The 20,201-nt window shown below is 42.6% G+C and overlaps 1 protein-coding gene across 2 annotated transcripts in view; it reads left to right on the top strand.

The window, feature by feature from the left end:
• The window catches only part of ANTXRL (ANTXR like), a 53,169-nt gene extending 33,527 nt beyond the window's left edge, over nucleotides 1-19,642 (top strand). For both annotated transcript variants that reach the window (XM_088169074.1, XM_014875410.2), the window contains exons 16-19: nucleotides 484-582; nucleotides 1,609-1,776; nucleotides 2,901-2,981; nucleotides 19,260-19,642. In XM_088169074.1, the coding sequence (XP_088025200.1) occupies nucleotides 484-582; nucleotides 1,609-1,776; nucleotides 2,901-2,981; nucleotides 19,260-19,490 (579 nt within the window). In that variant the 3' untranslated portion in view covers nucleotides 19,491-19,642. The remainder of the gene's footprint in view (nucleotides 1-483; nucleotides 583-1,608; nucleotides 1,777-2,900; nucleotides 2,982-19,259) is intronic.
• The last annotated feature ends 559 nt before the right edge of the window (nucleotides 19,643-20,201 follow it).

The following is a 20,201-nucleotide window of genomic DNA, read 5'->3' as shown; positions in this document are numbered from 1 at the left end:
AGCTACTATTTGTCTTTTGGCTCTTAATTCCATTAGAAACATGTAGGGCAATTTTGTGAAAATGCCATCTAGTAATTATACAGTAATTTATATCTCTCTATAGTATTTGGCTTTCAGTTGATTTCAGTTGATTTTTTGTTTGGGGGTTTTTTGGGGGTTTTTTTTTGCATTTTCTGCATTTTAGTGCCAAACTAGTATATGTACAATTCATCTGTACTTTGCCTTTCCTTACAAATCAAATGGGATTTTGGAGCTCAATGCATATTTGATTAAATAAAAGCAGCCTGGGCAGAGGAATAGGCAATCCTGTCTGACTTCCCTAGTCCAAACTGCAGCTGCAGAGACAAGAGACTTTTTTGGCTTTTGCCAGTAAATAAGCATATCACACAAATCCAGATATCCAAGGATTGGGCGTTCAGCGGTTTTCCACGTTTTATTCTTTTGATGTGAGAACAGCATTAATGTCTCCCTGTCTTCCCACAGGACTCGGATGATGAAGATGGATTGCCAAAGAAGAAGTGGCCAACCGTGGATGCATCTTATTATGGAGGTCGAGGTGTTGGTGGGATTAAGAGGATGGAGGTACTTGGCTTAATTTTTAGTGTTGTAAACCCCAGCACATTTAATTGAAAATTGTAACACTATGTTTTCATGTGATTTTTGAAGAGGACCCGAGACTGGGATTTAATCAGGGCTTGTCTACTTAATTGGCACCTGCTGTCCAAGTAACAGGCATCAAGCTGCTATCATTCGCATGAATAATTAAATGAATCTAGCATTATGAGCCAGAGAAATTTTGCAGGTTAAGAAATGAGATAAGCACCAAAAGAAGTTTTAATCTCATGGGTCAAACCCTTTGATGCAGTTGCAACCAGTTCTCTTGCCAGGAAATTCAGGCAAAGCTACACTGGTTTTATATTTGAGGGTGCTGTCTATGCAGTGCCTGGTTCCTATGGAAGGGGAAGCTTCTCTACAAGTTCCTGCAAGACTGCAGATGAAGTATTGCATCTTAATATCTTTAACCATTTTCCTTGAAAGAATTTTATTCTTTATGCTGAGAATGTATGATGACTGTGAAACCATGGATCATATATTGTTCTTGAATGCAGAGTCACTTTTCTGCTTGAGCTAAGTCAGACAAAAAATCAGATATTAAGATACTAGATATTGGGAAAAATTTCTTCACTGAAAGGATGATTAGGAGTTGGAACAGGCTGTTCAGGGAAGTGATGGAATCCCCATTCCTGGAAGCATTGACAAGGTGTGTGGATATGGCACTTGAGATTGAGTTAACCCAGCACCATTAAACCAACCTAGAGCTCTTACCAACCTTAATGATTCTCATCTGCCCCAGATGCTGTGAATTTCCACAACACCTTAGATTACTGGAATGTGCAAAGACTTGTAGTTCCAGCAGTTTTTGAATCAGGCTATTTTATTCTTAAATGTGTATATCTGATTACAGTGAGAATTTGGTGCTTTCATAAATTTGACTTAACTCCTGGTAGCACTTGGTCATCTGATGGGAACTAGATTAATATCTGTGGAAACCATCAGCTGGTGGAGACTGCTGAAGTGTCCTCTTACAGTGTGCTCTCCTGACATCAGGTGCGATGGGGAGACAAGGGGTCAACAGAAGAAGGAGCAAAATTGGAGAAACCCAAAAATGCTATTATTAAGCTGCCAGAACAGGAGTATGAGCCTTGGGAACCCAAGCCAAAGAAGCCCCATGTGAGAAAACCACCTTCCCAGAGAAAATGGTACACTCCAATCAAGGTAATGTGTCTGACCCTCTATTTTACCAAGTCTCTCATGTCACATAAGATACTATATCCCACTTTCTTTGCACTGCTTTTCTTTCAGCAGAGCTGAGAGAGCCTATTTAGAAAAGTGGCCATTAATCCTCACCTTTGCCTGGTTTTGGAAAACGTATTTCACATTTTTTTGAGAAGAGTAGAGGGTGTGAGCAGAGATCTTCCTCACCTCACAGTCTTTTCAGGAATTCTTGTAACAGCAGATCCCTTGAACCTTAGAGGAGGGCAGATACTGTTTTGTGCCACCTCAAAGCAGCATAGAAAAGAATTGGATAAAGGGCACTGTCCTTGCTTTGACTGCATTGTGGCTAAGGGCTTGGGTTGAGATCAAGCTCTGTTTCCCCCTAGTTCAACCACAATACAGTAGTGTTTGATTTTTGGGCAAGTCACTCAGTCTCTCCATATTTTAATCCTCAATTCTCCCATGTCATTATAATATCTAGTGTTTCAATGTCTTTTAATGTATGTATCCTCACACAACCCTAAAGGCAGGGAAGAGCTGTTATCTCTGCTTACAGAGAAGGAAGCTGGAGGGCTAGCACAGTCAAGGCTGCAGCATAACATGCTCATCCCAGGAATCTATGGCCATGTCCAAAGTAGTGCTTTGTGGGATGAGTTCCCCCTCCCCTGCTTACTCACAGATCAGTTAAACAGTGCTTGAATGTTTCTGGAAAGCATCTGTGAATTTTAAAGCCTACCTGTGGCTGTTTATCCATGCTGTAGTTCTCTTCCCATCTTTTGTTCTGCCTTTTGTAACACCTACAAACACCTAAAGTAAGATCAGCACTTTAAAATAATCCCTGTCTAATTGTGCCTCTTAAGGGAGTTGTTCACATTAATCTACTCTCATCCTCACTGCATATTGGGTATTTGGCTTACAGTGTATTGGATATTATCCCACTAGGTTTCTTCTGGTTCTCCAGATAAACAGTGTACAGAGGCCAGGGTGCAGGACCAGTGTGTGCAGACAGCTTAATACAGAAAAGCTGTACCAACCCACCTGTTGTTTAATCTCATGCTATTTTCACCACATTTCTTGGTCATATCTTGTCTCTTTTTTTTTTTTTTTTTTTTTTTAAATTGCAGGGTAAACTTGATGCACTGTGGGCTTTAGTTCGACGAGGCTATGACCAAGTCTCTCTTATGAGACCACAGCCAGGGGATAAGGTAAGGCATCTCAAATGCACTGGCATCACTCCTCTGTTAACAGCAGCAATGTTCTTACCTCACAATCAGCCCATCTTTTTTTTTTCATAAGCTTGTCTTCTTTCACATTGCCCTACAGCTAAAAGCGAAACATTTTTAATGTTTCTTGGATTTAATAATGGAGTTCAATGATTACTCAGAAATCATGAACTGTAGAGATGATGAAAAAACAAATCATAGCAAGGTTAATGGAGAACAAGTTGGTATTGAATTGTGTGCAGATGCATTTCTCAGCCATCTCCTATACATAGGCAAGGAGTATCTCTTGCCTTGATGAAGTCTATTGGCCAAAAGTAGGTCAGGAGTAGACTCCTCTTGGGAGGAAGCAGGGAGTTTGTGCTTTTCAGAGCCACAAAGATGTGTACTGTGTACTGTCCCTGTGTCACTGGCAATAGCTGAGTTCAGAGCTCTCAGTTTCCCCATGTGAGCCTGGCACTGTAATGGTCCTCTCTGTTTTGTTATTCTGAGGGGACAGCTCCCTCAGAATTGAATGCTGCTGCTTTGAGCTGTTTCACCATCAAGGTTTTTCCTTCTGCAATGGTTCTTTGTAACATGAGAACCAAGCAGACACAACAGCATCTTTCTCTCCCCTGTGGGCAGAGTCCATACATTTCATCACCTTGGCTCTCAGGTGAGATTACAGAGTTACAGCAATAGGGTCCATAAAGGGCTTTTTTGGGGATAGCACTGCTGCAGATGCCCAGGCTTGTTTGCCTGGGTAGTTTTCACACCTAATGACAGACTTTAAAAGTGGCTCTAATTTGCATCAACTAGGGCAGTAAGTTGCATGTCTCTTGCTTTTGGCAAAATATTATGTCAATTGTCTTGTCATTAACCAAACATGCTGCATCAGTGTTTAAAGTTTCATCTCTTCCATTTTTCTTTTGGCACATAAGGAGACCAAAAGAACAAACCCAGCTTCTTACACTACTTTATAAAATGATCTTAAATGTTTCACTGAGCTGCATTTTCAAGGCAGCTGTGCTTGAGACACCTTATTTACTTTTTAAGCACGGTCTAGAGCTTCTGAATAGGCTCTTTAGGTCCAGCTGTATTTTGATAGCACTAACATTGTATAATATGAATCTATCCTCTGCCTTTCACTCCCTTGGCTGGGACATTTCTATCAGTGCAGAGCACAACAGAACCTCTGTTAGCCAGTGTGGTCAAGAAACATGTAGGGGGCTGGCTCAGAACAGGGATCCTCAGTTCCTTGCCTTCCAGCTCTGCTGTGGGGAGAACAAGGGGCTGAAAAGAGCCAATGTAAAACAGCAAGCTGAAGGATTATTGTATCAGGGATAACATAAGAAAATCAAATGTACATCTGAGAAATAGGGTGGAAAGAATCCTATTGAGCCAGATCCAGTGGAATCATAGAATCATCTCTGTTCCCTGGCCTGTGAGATTAACTAAGGCTGAAGAATATTAAAAATGAAACAAGAAAAATAACTAGACAGCCTTCTGCTGTTAAAAAAAAAAAAAAGGGATATCACAGGCCTGTATTTCATGGAGGAAACCAGCACAGAAAGGAGCAAGTTTATTATTTATTCTCTGAGTAACTTCTCTAGTAGCAGTCTCTCTGTGGATAATTGACTGCTTGTAAGTTAGGTGTTTGCTGGGGATGTGTATAAATCCACCTGTACGTGCACAAAAGTAAATGTGAGCATACACACATGTGAACACATCATTGTGACTGAAGAACTGGAGATCAGTGCTGGGAGTGACCAGCTTGGAGCTCTGGCAGCCCCAGGAGCAAGGCCAGAGCTCTGCTTGCTCAGCCCAGGCAGGACAAGGTCACTCGTTGTCCGGCTGTGCTGGCAGCAGTCACAGAATTCAGCCTGGGGAGAATCAATGTCCATCCTGCCTGGGTGCATTGTGTCCTTGCAGACTCTGCCATCCACAGGCCAGGGACTGCGTGGTCATCTTGGAGCAAGAGATTGCTTAGGTTTGTGTGGTTTTGAAGGAGCAGGGGAAAGAGTTCTTGGTGGGATCTAAGTGCACCTTTTTCAATTTTATTTTAAGGTCATTTCATAGCTGTCTTGGTTGTTCAGGAAATTGTAGAGCTTAGAAAGTAAAAGGAACGCAATTTAACTGTGTTTTGGGAGTGACATTTGGATTTATAACTCAGAAAAGTCCTAAATCTGAAGTTTCCAGAATCAAAGAAGTTATTCCCTTTATATTTTCGGGGATTACCAGAGATATAGATTGTTTCCCACTGGAACAAGATTCACTGAAGTTAAATTTTCCAAATTTCTGTTGCACGGTTTACCTCCATTTTTTAAAAAAAGTTTCCTTTTTTTATTTTTCCTGCTTATGTTCCTGGGCATATATTCCTTTTTGCAGCCATTGGATGAAAGTATGGCAAACCACCTTTTTCTGCATAGTGAAAATACTCATGAAGAAGAGAGCATCTGTAGGACAGGAAAAAAAGGAAGATGAAAAAGGAGATATATCTATCTATTTTTTTTTTTAATTAAAGCAATCTTTAGAAACTTTTTTGAAAAGTGCAACTTCTTCATCACTTGAAAATGTCTGTTGTGAATTGAGAGCTTTTCTCCCCCTCAAAAACCTGAAAAATATTGTTGGCAAAACTTTGTAATAGTTTTGTTGGTTTTGGTGTATTCACCAATGTATGTAACTGTGTCACAGAGAAGCAGAAGTCTGTCACACTTTTTGAGACTGTTCAGTGTCTTTCCCCACAACACAGGCCTTGTCTCTTTGCATCTGCAAACCATACAGCAACAGCTCTCCCAGATTTTAAAATCATGACTTCTTACCCATTCCCATCATGAGGTGAAGTTAAAAATAGCACTGCTTGTATATTTTTGAGTCTTCATGTGGGGAAGCCCATTCCAGAGTGTATGTGAGAACCTTGCAGCAGAAATCCAGGCTGAAGCATGTGTGCAGTAAATGGGACTGACAGCTGCAAGGGTTCTGTTGTCCTTTCCTGTGAGTGAGCAGGTCTGCTGTCCATCCATCTGTTTTTCTTCCTTTATCATGGTCCTGTTGCCATTCCCCATCCTGCTCTTTTCCTTACCTGTGCCCTGCTTGGTCTCCTGCCCTAGACATTGCCTTCCATTTCCTTCTGTGGTTTCTTCCTCATTTTCTGCCTCAGTTCTTGTTTGCATGCCTCTCCCCTCGATGAGACAGACTGATTCCCTGCAGTTCTGTCTTTGGGAGCAATAGACTGGTCCCCTGCCTCCTTACCCTGTTGCTCTCATGCTGCAGGACCTGAGCTGCTGGTAGCACCATGCTCTGGGCTCTAGCCTTGCTGCAGAGCTGGCTGAAGCTCTGAGAGCTCCCCTGCCCTTGCTCATGTCTTCCATGAACTTATCAAGAAGTGGATCTCAGGATGGATGATTCATCAGTATTAGGCAGGGTTATATTAATAGGACTGTATTAATCCTTGTGAAAATCACAGGAGCTTTTTGGAACTGCCTATTTAAAGTAAATTATCCAAGCACAAGCTCTGGTGCTCCTTCTCCTGTGTGCCCACAGTGTTTTGCTTGGCTCTTACAGACAGCTCCTCCTCTCTGTCTCCATTCAAGATCATGCCATAGCAGCACCACTGAAATTTATTAGTTTGGCAAGAACCTCAGTAAAGGGTCACAGGATCCTGCTCACTTGACTTCCTCAGGTCACCTCTAGCAGGAATTTCTGTTGCACCAGGATGGGACAACAAGGGATCAACACACTTAGCTCTACCCCATCATTAGCAGCCAGGCTGTTATTTGTGGCATGGAGTTTTGCTGAGCTCTCAGACAGCATCAGCAGAGGAGTGAAGTGATGAAAAAGGACTTGTGGCTTTGTGGTGGGTTGCTGGGCCCTCTGCTTTGCTGGAATGTACAAAGGTGAAGCCTTCATAGGCATTTGTGCTACTGCTGCAGTGGTGGATCCCTTAGAGCTAGGCTTTTATTCTTCCCACCCTTCCTCAGAAATCTGTGTCTCAGAGGACCAGCAGTCACTCTTCTGGCCCACGAAAGGGAGTGACAGCTCTGAGGTGGGGACACTGCTCATCCAGGCACAGGAGTATGTCACAGTGCCCACATGGCCTCATTGGGCTCTGTGTTGCTTGAGATATTCAGGTTTCCTTCAAGACTTTCCCATCATGTTGGTGTTCTGAGCTTGCAGCAGCTGCTGTGAAGGTTGGAGCTTGGGAAATATTAGCTATCTTGAAATATTTTATCCAAGCAAACCACAGTAGCTGGTAAGGCAGGTTGTCAATAGTCTCTGCAAATGGTAGGTTTCAAGCTCTTCCTTGGCCTCATTGTTGAAAAATGGGCTGTTACCAATGGCAGCAGGTAAATATTGAAAGCCCCAGTATATGCAGAGAGGAAGGGGAGATGCTTTCCAATGGTGTTATCTGCTGCTTTCAGCAATTCCATTCCATTTTGCCTCTCAGCACGTACTGATTGATGCAGGAAATTCTTAGAGGCTTGGTTTACCAAAGTCCTTGACTAAAACCCCAACGTTTTTCCCCTCAGGCAAAATTGACCATTTACTTTAAAGACTTAAAACCTGATCTCATTATTTTCACTGAAAATTTTGTAGCTGCAACAGGGAGTGTAGACTGGATTTTGCTGTCACCATCCCCTGATATACCCTGGGTCTTTACTTAGAAAAAAACAATGCCTTAATAGTGCTACCTGTGGTTTGTACATGTAGAGCCCTTTCCTGGGGAAGGGGCCTAGAAGTAGGCTGTTGTACAAAACTCTGAGAGTCCTTTTTGCCTTTTTCTCTTCCATAAAACTGAGACTAAATGCTCAGACAAAAATGTCACAAACTATGAGCTGCTGGTCATTTTAGAAGCCGGCACTTCTGGATCCTCTCAAATTCTAACCCTTGAGTTACAGTGTGACTTGGAACAGGGCATAGCAGCTGGAATTTTAAACAGCAGCCTTTGGAATGAGGACTATGTGGGTTCCTTATTCTGTGCATCCTTTCCAGAGTGATCACTCTTAGTCTGATCAGACTCAGAATCAGACCTCTTTTAGACTTAAAAGTCTTGGGTTTGTTAAAGCTCAGAAGGTCTGATTACCCTTGGATTTTCAGTAATGTTGACCATGACATCTATGTGCCTTAGTTTTCCTAACAAAATAATCACGAGAACAGTGTATTTACCTTCCTTTCAGCTGTGAGGTTTAGTGTTCTGCCAGGCACTTGGGACTCCTTAGATGAATCATGGGACACCAAGCTTATGGATTATTAATGACTAATAATTACTCTTTAGCTGCTACTTGCAGGTGGTCAGCAGCTTGAATGCAGCCCACGGGGATGGCAGCACTCGCCTGTCACGCCACGGTGGCTGCCCACGTACTGCTGCTATTTGGAGCTTATTCTAATTACTTCTCCTCAAGACCCAGTAATGGCTTTTAATAGGCTTCCCTGCCTCTTGCTTGGAGATGTTGTAATCACCCGTGTAATAATTGGCAGAGCTACAGGGGATGCTGGAAAAGCAGCACTGAGCTCCTTCAGACTGTAGTCATCAGTGGCTGCTGCCTGGTCCTGGGGCTTTTCTCCCTTTGCTTCTCACCTTCATAAACTGCTGAAAAATTAAAGAGATGAGGACATTTCCTGCCACAGTAGGTGATCTCACTTTGTCACTTTCAATGAAAATGTGACACATTTAGCTCCCATTTTGCTGCTTTCTTTCTTCTCTTCTGTTTTTAAAGGACACAGGTATCTTTAAGATTCCTTCCTGTTTAGGCAGACATGGCAGGGGGGAAAAAGCTTCTTCTCTCTGGTATGGGACCAATGTCCTAATGCAGTTCCCAGGATGTGTTGAGTGCAGCAGCTGGAAACATGTAATCAGTGGCTAATGAATTTCCTGTCCTGCAACAACCCCATATATTGCATTGCCTCTCACTTGTGCCAGGATTGTGTTATTTCTCTTGTGGCAGAGGAAATCACAGACTTTAGGGATAGATGCTGCCTGTCTGCACCCAGGTCAAGCCAGTAGTCTGTCCATACCCTTAGCAGCCAGAGGCATGCTTAGGGACAGAAGGGTTTTGTGAAGGATGAGTGCAGGTCCCAGGGCTGGTGTTACCTGGCACACAACAGGATGAAGGATTGGCCTCATGGCTGAGGCACTGGTTGTAGGTTACATAAATTACTTCTCTTCCATTGTGCTGCAATTGTACAGTGAATAAGTGAGAGGAAATATAAATTCTAGGAGGCTGAGACCATATTCCTACTTTGAGCACTTAATAGACAGACTCTGTTAGGCAGAGAGGGGGCTCTTCTGCTAGCCTTAAAACATAGGTGCTACTTTGCTATTTCTCTGATATTTATGGTAAAGGAACAGCTTCTCAGGTCTAATTCTCAGGGCTTCTTCATAGAAAACATGTCTTTGGGATAAGACCTAGTGACTTAATCTCCTGTTAACTGCAACTCTGACATGTCTGTGTGGGGAGAACAGGCTCTTGTGCTGTTATCAGTTTTCCAGGCATTACTTCACTGATGCTCCACAGTCCTACAGCATGTCCAAGGGCCTGACTTGAAGCCTGGAGACTGTCTTGGGCCTTAGCAATGCTACCACAGGGCAGTACTGATGGCACACTTCTTTAGAGAGGAAAAGTGCACAAATGCACATGTGGTTGCTGGCTAGGACTGTGTTACATATCCACAGTTTGCACGTGGATGGTATGTTGCAGCCAGTATGTTTGTTTCTCAGAAGCACCCTCGGATCAATCTGAACATCATCTGACTGTTGATTCAGTTGATCATTGTACAGAATGATAACTAAAATACAAAATGTATTGCCTTATTTCTTTCCTCAGAGGAGCTGTAGTTCTAGATGTCTCTCTTCTTATAGGAACTATTGTGATTTGTGTTGATACTAGAAAAAAAACCCAAATCACAGTCTGCTACTATGCAAGTAACAAAAAGTCACTAGACAACAAGAAGAGCTTAGATCTATGTATGTTAGGTCTTAAGATCAACCTAATCTTTGAACATTTCAGCTTTGTTAGTCTCAGATAGGAACAACAGGACTGCAAATGCCTTGTGCTTTCTGCAGCAACACTGGGGTTTCTGCAGCATTTAAAAATCATTCCAGTTGGTTGGTTGGGGGTTTTTTTGGCGTGTGAATAAATCCCTACTTTCCTCCTCCTTTACAGGTTTCTTCTAGGGAATTTAATTGCCCAAGCAGACAGCTCAGTCTTCATTGGCTTATTGAGGAGTGGGATATACAGAAACTTGGAAGGGAGGCATAACAAGAGCAGTGTCCCTTCTTGCAATGCTGGTGGCCAGGCACTCTGAGTTGAGCAAACCTTTGAAAAATGAGAGGAGGTGTACTTGGGGATTTTTCTACTGCTGGGGGACAGGTCTCTGACTCTGCTGAGGTGAGAGCAGGGTGTATAACAGAGTTCTAGGAGAGAGCTGGCAATAGGGTGCTCATGGAAAAGAGTAACTTCAGGATGCACAGCTGGCACTTGATAGCTGCACAGGGGATACATGGCAGGGATCTATTTGCATAGTGTTAGGTCTCTAGCATACCTGAAATGGGACAGAGAGTTCCATGTCAGGACTTTGGTACTCGAGTTGCTTTTCTAGTGTGTTCATTCTTAGAATAAGGCGGTTGTGTCCCAGGACAATCTGCCATTCCATGTAACACAGGAGCTTTTGGGGGAGAAAATATTTTCTGTGCTTTATCAACATGCCAGCACAGATAATGAACTGTATGAGTCCCATCCCAAAAGAAGAAAGTCCATGTGAGATAAGCACAGGGGAAGCTGAGAACTGTGGATTTACCATCTACTTGCTCTAGGTAGCAGTAGAGCCATTTAAGGGCCAGTTACCCAGAGAAATATTGGTGATAGTTGTATCTGGTTCCAGACTCAACACAAAGAGGCAGCCTGGCTGGTGGGTCAGGATCTTACATTTTTGACTGAGGCAAGGAAAAATGCTAACCATTTCCACCAAGAATCTGAGTTTCCATCATTATTCTGTACCCTAGTCAGGTGAATAATGTTGTGTACACAATAATCCCAGCTTGCTCCTGAGAGACAGTCAAATAATTCACCCAGGAAAGCATGATGACACTTAATTGCAGTTTGAGCAAGACCAGTTATGGCCCTTTGTGGCCTGATTTGCTGCTCCCAGCAAGCCACCAATACCTCAAGGCTGAGGCTGTTGCACCCAGTAAATGTTTGTTGCTTTTGTTGCTGTGCTCCAAAGCCCTCCCCATTCTAGGAGATGGACAAATGCAACATCCTTTTCCCAAAACACCAAAGGAAAGAGGAAAATCTTTTTCAAACCAACCAGTGTTGTTTTTTTCTTGAACCACATTCTAGTCTGGTCAGCATTCAAGTGTGGAAATGTGTGGTGCTGTGGTTAAAACAAGGGATGTGAGTCACAAGTCCTGAACTTGTAAATACCATTTTTCCCCCCTGCATAACCTTGAGTAGATGACATGACCTGATGGTGGCTCTCCTCACTTCCTCCACTCTGGGACCCTCATCCATAAAAGCTGTCAGGAAGGAGGAAGGCAGTAAATCACATGTGAGTGCAGATTTAGGTTAAGTTTTTTTTCTGAGGTTTGGGTGGGATTTGGTCTGGCATGATGGCACTTGGAGAGTGGTACTGAATGTTCAGTGGACCTGATAGGCCTTAACTTTAGTTATCCCAGCATTGCTCTTTTCTGTTCCCTTTGTCTCTTCAGCCTTTTTAGGGCTCAGAATCAACAGGCTTTGTTATGGATCTGCACTGTGCATTACTCCAGCCACAGCCTTGGCAGGGTCCAAGACATGTGATGTTTTGTGCATTCCTGCAAGATATCTTGTGATTCTGGCCATTCTTTCAGGAGATGTCTGTAGCCCATTGCTGCATTTCCTTGCTGAGGCACGGCTGGAAGCAGCATGCAATTTCCTGCTGAATGGAGTGTGATGTACATTATTTCAGTAGCCCTGTCTTCAACACTGGGGTGGGCTCTTCATATCTCTTTCCTTGTGTGCCTAAGCTGAAAAGGTGCTATCAGGCATGAGAGAGCTGGATGGTGGGGATGTGTTCAGCAAAGTTTATTTTACTGAAGGGTACTGGTCCTAGCTTAAAAGTCTGATTTCCCTGACTGAGCTACTCCTCCCTCAGATTCCTCATTATTGTCCACTTTCTCCAGTGGTAAATTGGAAGTAGGCCCCTTGTCTTCAGGGTATTCCTCACCCTGACTGAGCAGGCTGTTCCCAGAACACCCATCCCTTGTTTCAAGCAGCACTGTGCACAGCTGGGGCTGTGAACTGGGGAATAGTGTCTGCAGATGTGTGTCTGGGAAAACTATCAGTGCTTGATTGTGTTCAATTCTCAGTGTTCTGATAAAAGAAACTACAGTAGCCTGGGATACTGCAGCTATTAATCTTGCTGCAAAACAGCTCCTGTTTTAATTGCCTAGTAGAATTGAACACCATTTTCCCTGTTACTGTCTTTATTTTGATTTAAAACTGTTCCTTTAGATGATCTGTAAATGTTTTTTTCATGTTAGTAGAATTAGCTGAAGTTGAAAATATAACCTTGAAAAAGTCTCAATGTTTTCAGGTTTTGTTTCAAAACAATTTTTCTGCCTGAAACTTAAAGATGAAATGAACAATACATGCTTCAAGCCTGAATTAAACTTATTTTGACATACTTGTTTTACCTGAAAAATGAAGACTTTTGGTTGCTGTTGACTTTTCCTTTGGCCAGCAAGTGAACTGAAAGATGACTTTTATTGCTGCTGTTATGTGCAATGCATGCCATGGGTCTGTTTGTGAGTTTGCCCTGGCAACCTACCTCCCTTGGTCCCTGGGGGATCCCGGGATGGGATTATCACACATTTCATGTCAAAAGAAGAGCTCCTGTGCTCTCTATCCCCTCCCCACCCCATAAATCCTATTTTGTCAACTATTTGGCCCCCACAGCCAGGGTGTCTGACTCCTCCCAGCTTATTTACAAACAAGGCTGGTCCCACTGAGAGGGGGTCAGGCATCTTGCCTGAGCTTTTTGGGCAGCAATGTCAGCCGTGCCTTGGCCAAGACAATAGGTTTTGTCCTGAAAGTGACAGCAGCCTGAGGAATTGCTTAGCTGTGTGTCACTGTCACCATGTGCTCAGCTCCCAGCCCATGTGCAGGATCTCATTGTTTGGGATTTGGGAGTCAGAGTTTGTGAGGCAGGGATTAACTTCTGTGCTGTGTCTCCATGGTGCTGCTCCAGTGAGCCAGGGTTTGTGGGTGGTTTTGTTTGGTTGCTAAAAAGAGAAAAAGCAGAGATTTACTTATTAGGAGGATTTTTGTGGACTTTGTGAAGGAGTCACATGTGCCTCAACTGCTTTTAAATATCACTGCCCCTTCCTGGGTCAGGATATGTTTCCTGTTTAAAGTTGGGTTACCTCCCACATCTTAAAGCTCAGTCTAATTCCTTTTGCAATGGGCAGCACTTTGGGTGAGCCCAGTAGGTTACACCTCTTGGTAGCATCACCTTGCTCATGCTGTCCTGTAAACAGGGTTTGCTGCTGCTGCTAGGATCATCCTTGTGCATTTGCATTAGCATTTTGTAATTTTCTATTTGTATTTATCTGATGTGCCAAAGGTATTACAGGGTCCTTACTGTTGCAATGAGTGATTCACAACCCACAATGCAGTGATTTCCTTCCCCTCCAATAACTCCATCATAGAAGGGAGGGAGCAAAAGTGATAGGAGTTTACTGAGACAGAGGCCAGATAATACAGTGGGAAAAGAATGGGCTGAAATTATTTTCCTTTTTAAAAGCAAAACAAAAGGAAATAATTACATTCTCATTGCTGGACACTGCCACTTTGCTGGACTTTACTTTTAAAACCCTCTTCTCTTCAGTCAACCCCATTTTCTCTTATCTCTTCATAGTTTTGGCTTACCATCATTATAGGTGTCAGTGCTGAGCTGCCAAATAGCTTCCCAGAAAATTATGCACCAGAGAGGACTTATTAAACTGTAAGATATGTATGAGAGTCAAGTTATCATGCAAATAAATATTTTAAATTGATATTTAATGTTTTGATTTGAGCCCTGATAACTTAAAATGGCTACATATAAAAATTAATGATAATTTCATAAAATAATTGTTAATGATTAATGAAATAACCACCATATAATTAATTTTATTATTATAATTTAATCAGTAAATAATATAATTAGAAAATAATTATAAATTACATATTTATTAACCCGAAAGCATGATCAGTCACCAAACTGGTGGTATGGGAATATTTGGCACTTTCAATACTTTACTTTTCAACACAAGAACAATACCTGAGTCCCAAATGTAAGAACAAGAGTTAGTAAAAGTTACTTGTATGTGCCTGAAAAGCAGCAGCCTTGGGTTTTATGTGACAAACTGTTTCAGCAGCTCACTAATTTCTAGCCTGTGTGCTGCAGGGTAATCAGTGCAATTCCCAGGAAATCCATGAAGGTTTTAATGAGCCATGACATGTTGAGCGCACAGTCAGCGTGAGGCAGTGCAGTGAGAGGAAGCTTTTGGCAAAGGCTGATGCACATAGATCCTGGCTCCTGAGGAGCCAGCTGCTAATCCTGACACTTGCCCAGGGAACTCAAATATTGGGAACTCTGCACCACCTTGCTTCATCTCTTTCACTGTACAGGTGTTGTGTCCATAATCTACCTCTGATAAATAGATTTGCTAAATGAGTTTCCCCACACTGGCTGCTTTAGGATATTCTGTGTACGTGTTTCTGCTAGAACACTCTTGTTCTTTGTTAAAAGACAGGGTAATCCCCAATTTTTCCAAGATTCAGTTTTTCCAAAAGTCACTGATCTTAAGGGTATATATCTCATTGTTTCCTGGGTGTGTGATTCAAAGCCTTCACTTAGCTAAAGTGATCATGACTTTTTGTATGTGCTTCTTCTTGTTTTGTAAGTAGCTTAAAATCTGAATCTATGCTTTTGAGATTTAGAGCTACATTTTTAGACTGAACTATCGAAAGATATTTAGGAAGTGAAGCTACATGCTGATGAACCAGGTCCATAGCAAGCTGGCAGACTCATCCCAGTGACATAGATAAACAAAACTGGAGAGAGAGCTCAAGGAAATTATGCTCATTATGGATTTCAGCATCCTAAATAACTAAATACTTATATTTTAACATAATAAATAATAATAATGTAATACTTCCTTATTGGGAGCAACTTCATTTTAAATTTAGTGATCTACTGTTGTGAATGGCCATGCTCAAATTTTAAAGGACTTAGTTCATTTTAATCCATTCTAAAATGCAAGTATCATATTCTTACAAGGTCAAAGACATGAAAATTCAGTAAACTAAGTGAATCTAATTTCTTTTTCAGTCAATACCCACCTCTGCAAATCCAAATTGCAGCACTGGAACTCCAGAAGACAAACCAAAAGGGAATGGGAAATCAAGCAAAATTTATATCTGGAAGGATGTCTTTTATTAGGTCAACTAATGTAGCTAAAAAAAAGAAACAGACATACTTTTGTGTACACAAATACTGACATGCAGAGATGAAACTGGGTTTGATTTTTGTTAAGCACCAATGCTTGTATTAAAATGAAGAGATAAAAGGGACAGCTACTGGCAGATGGCCTGGATTTTTAAAATTCTTTTTGCTGAAGTGCTGCTAGTATCATGGGTGAACAGACTTCCCCACGGCACTCTTTGAATTGCCTGGATTCTTTTAACAGCCATTTCTATCAATTGGAAACTTGCTGAGTAGTAGCTAAAGATTTTGGGGAAGTGAGTGCTGGGGAATGATGTAGTGAGCGCTGTAGTGATGAAGGTAGCCCAGCAACATGATGTAGTGACTTTCAGGAGGTTCCTCCCTTCCTCCCCCCCTTAAACCACACACAATAACACATCCTAGGTGGTCGAGGAGACTTTGCCTAGAAGAACAAAGTGCCTGAATTGCACATGCGATTGCTACACAGGGATAAAAGCTGGAGTCGGGACAAGGGCAGATCCCACTGCTTCAGGATTTGTACTTTCTGAAAAGCCAATTTGGCTAGCAGCATAACAAGAGCCTAACAAGTGGATGGACATATGGGGAGGCAAAATAATTGTGCATTAGGAAGAGGGTGCAGATGTGAGCTGCAGTGAGGGCGTAGCTCCATATGGCACGGTGCTGGCCTTCAGTTGGTGCCTGAATGGCAGCACGCCGTGTGGCTCTGAGCCTGGGGAGCGGGGCCCCAGCCACACAGACCTGCACCCACGCACATCATCTGCCTCCACAGCACAATAAAGCAGCCACTGACAGCTGCTCTGCCTGGGATCGTCCTGGCATTGCTGCACCTTGCAGCTCTGACACCTTCCCTGGAACACTTCGTGTGTTCCATGCTTCTGGAAAAATATATATCATTGCCACTGCTGAAGTGGTGTGGTGGCTTCTTAATCCCTGTTAATCTGCTGTGCAGGAAGAGCAGAGATAAGTGTGCAGAATATCTAACTTCTGTCCATGTTCCCAGGGTTTTAAGGCCTTTACATGCCTTTGGAGAGGAAATTACTTAATTCTTTCAAACAGAATATTAAAAATCCTGTGGTTAGCATGTTTATTTGAGAAACATCATGGATTTTTTTATAAACTATTCCCCAGAGGGATGTGTAGAATAACAGTGGCACTCTGCTGTTAGGAAACTGTGATGTGTGGAGGGCTTAACTCTTCAACCTAGAAATCCTTTGACAAAACACACTCGATAAGTCCAAACTATCTCTTATGATTTATTATCATTTGTCCTTCCCTTTCCCTTTTCAGCTGTTAATCCTGACACTGGCTTAGAGTTCGGCCTCATTTTATCAATGGCTGCTTGAAGTGCTCAGGAGGATTTGCTCCAGTATTCACCAGAAGTCTTTGATATATGAGATTGTAGGCTAACACTGATAATCTTTTGTGAGGAAGTGTCACAATACATACATCGATCATCCAAGCCTCTATCTGTCAGACTCCCCCAACTCAACCGTATTTTTCATGACACAATGCAGCGCATGGCCTTTAAATTACCCATCTGTCTGACAAATCAGTGAGTGTGGCAGAAACTGGCAGCAGTTTGACGTCGCCTATCACTTCAACTGAAGTGAAAGTAATGCAAACAGATTTATGGGATCCCCTTTGATTATAGACTATGAATATATTTGGAATTGATGTTTGTGAGAGAGACACAACAGAGGGGCAGAAAAGGCTTGTAGGCAAAAGCACTAGTATTGAGTTTGCAGCTTTGCATTTACTATGAGGGGATTGTTCTGTCCTAAATTTTTCTCTCCCCATATGGTGCATCTCATCTGAGCACCTCTGACCTTTTTTCTTTTTCTTTTCTTTCATCCTGAGTGATTATTTAGCTGCTGTAAATTCATAACTTCATACAAAGCTGAGTTTTCTTAAATGAACTTGATGTACAGCTGTTAAATATATCTGTTAACATTCACTGCATGTCAGTAAATACTGCTGAATTTCCAAGTGGCCTCTGAATACAGTGGAGCACAGCAGAAGACAAATAGCTGGCAAGGATGGCTGCTTGCTGCAATGCTGGTGAGGACTTGAGCTCAGTGATGGAGCAGAGCAAAGCATTGACTTCGTTTTTTTGATCCAATGGTTTATCTTTGCAGAAGTAACCAAGACCTTGGCTTTTGCCTTTTGCCTCCATGCACACTCTCTGGCCCCAGTATAGTATTGCCATGAGCCTGATTCATAACCAAAGTCTGGTGTAGCAAGCCTGGATTTTTAGGAAGAGATATTATCCTACTCATTGATGCTGTTGTTTAAGTGAAGTGGTGAATTGTGATGCTGAAAGCTGGGACAGAGAACTACTGAGTGTGTCTCATGTGCAGGCAACAACATGTCCATTCAAACACCTCCTGGCTGCAGCTGAACTCTGGAAGCCCAGAGCCATTCAGTCCTAGTCATGGTAGGGTGGTACCTTTTGGGTTTTAGTACATTTGTAAAACCATTTTCTGAGCTCTGGAGCTTACACAAGCTTCTTTTGAAGTGCTGCTTGCCTTTCCTCAGAAGCCATAGACTTATGTGATTTCTCTCTTTTTAAAGAAATAGTTTCCATGAACAAAGTTGCAGGCATTGGAAGTCACTCAACAAAACAATTGTGGTTCTGCTGTATTGGCTTTTGCCTCGTTTCCTGAGGAAATTGTGATTTATGAGTTTGTCACAGAAACTCAGCCCATTCTCTAAACACCTTCAGAGTTTTTTCATGCCAGGCAGCACTGACCCAAGAGAATCTGTGACTGATGTGGGTTTTTGTATTCCTGCTGCCACAGCCATTGGTATCTGGGGAGGATTGATCTACAGCTGCTTTGAGATAAGTTTTCTATATTTGGAATCCTTCTCCTGAATTTGCTCAGGGAATGTTGTCATAACCTCAAGCTGAATTTATTCTTTTGATTCCAGTGTGCAACCTATCTGAGGTTGCCATGTAGCTTTTGCATTACCTAGGAGCCTCTGGCTGCTTCCCACAGGAGAGGCTAGGTGGTCTTTGGGGCCTGTCTCTCTCTTCCTGTATGGAACTTGGTTAGTGGGAACCTCTGCAAAGCTTTATTTTGGCTAAAGGAAACTCATATATTTGCATTTAGCCCCTAGTTGACTAGGACCTCCTCAGTGCTTCCTTTTTTTTCAAATCCAATCTACTCTGTTTGAAAATTTCCACACACAGTGATCCCATCAGGTCCTGTCTGCCTGCATCCATCCTGAAAACACTCACTGGAGAGCCCTCTGTACAAGTCCCACACCTTGCTGGTGTTTCTGAGGGGAGCCACATCCACACTGCAGCACATAAAACACATGTACTATCCCAGTGTAATTTTCAAAGCACAGACATCGGCCAGGCTAGGATCACTGTGAAAATGAGAGCTACAGATTGTGTCTGTGGCTGATGATGTTGCTCTGGTATAATCCTGTATGAGTTTTTTTCAAGCACAGCTTTGCAGTCAGGGATCCCACCAAGGCAAGCACAGCTTGAGTGGAGCTGTTGCTTTAGGCATGTTCTGCTCTAGTAGCAGAGCAGAGAGCACATGTGGCCACAGTCCCAATGTGGTCCCTTTGGTTTAAGCCAGTCCTAGGCTATTCTCTACAGGCAGTAGTTCTGAAAATCAAGGAAAGCAGGAGCTGTAGTACAGCATGGTTTGAATATAATTTCTAGGAACCAGTCAGTGATACTGGATGAAATTTAGCCTGGCCCCTCTGCTTGTAGCACCTTTGACTAGCTGCTGATGAGTCAAAATGCCTGCCTTTTAATAATGAACTTTTCTTCACCTCTAGGGAAGATGCATAAACTTCACCCGTGTGAAATCGGATGGAACCTCTGCCCCTTACAGGCCACCACCGAAGCTGCCAGTGCGTGACCACGCTGCCCTCAACAACGCTCCAAGGAGTCCTGCCTCTCCCGTGCCTCTGCAGCCTCCTTCCAGGCAGCCACCTCCTGGACCACCTCCATCCCGAGCCCCTCCTGGACCTCCTCCTTCACGCCCACCCCCTCAGCCCATGGCTTAGAGTGCAGCAAACCTGATCGACACAACATGTCTCTTTGCTGAACACAGCATATTTATTGAGTATTGGTTTACAGTTAAAGATATCAGAATTTGTTGCTGGTCAGCAAAAAGGAAAAAAAAAAAAGGGAAAAAAAGGAAAAAAAAATTACCAAGTGTCAATTTTAAAATTTTAATGTATGAATATATTTATACCACACGTGCTGAGTAAACATTCAGTGGAAAGATTCAGAGCTATGGGGTATAGAAACAAACCAAAATGATCATCTAGATACAGTAGTAGCTTTTGTGTGTATACATTTGAAGATCTATTTAGATATGACAGTTGTCTGACTTGGTATGTCAGATCATTCATTCATAACTTTAGCCGGTACTTGTGCATCCGTGGCTTTGATAGCTGCCACCTACAAGTTGGTTCAACATAGTTCATTGAGGAATTTGCTTTCTTTTCCCCAACAGTACTGCATCCAGATATTAATATGGATCAACAATTGCAAAGATAACTTTCTGCCTTTGGTTCTGCAGGTGGACTTTCCATGGAAGTTTTAAGAAGCCTCTAACAGTAATGAGGTAACATGAGACTATGTGCCAATGATCTAGCTCAATAATCTATCAGAGAAGAGGGATATTATTTTTTTCCCTGGAAAACTCAGTTTTGAGCCTGCCATCTCTGCATATGTTTAGATATGGTTGCATAGGATAACCACTGAAGGTG

Source organism: Sturnus vulgaris, chromosome 8 (assembly GCF_052056855.1).
Source record: "Sturnus vulgaris isolate bStuVul1 chromosome 8, bStuVul1.hap1, whole genome shotgun sequence".
Taxonomy (NCBI): domain Eukaryota; kingdom Metazoa; phylum Chordata; class Aves; order Passeriformes; family Sturnidae; genus Sturnus; species Sturnus vulgaris.
This window is presented reverse-complemented; position numbering and strand designations above follow the sequence as displayed.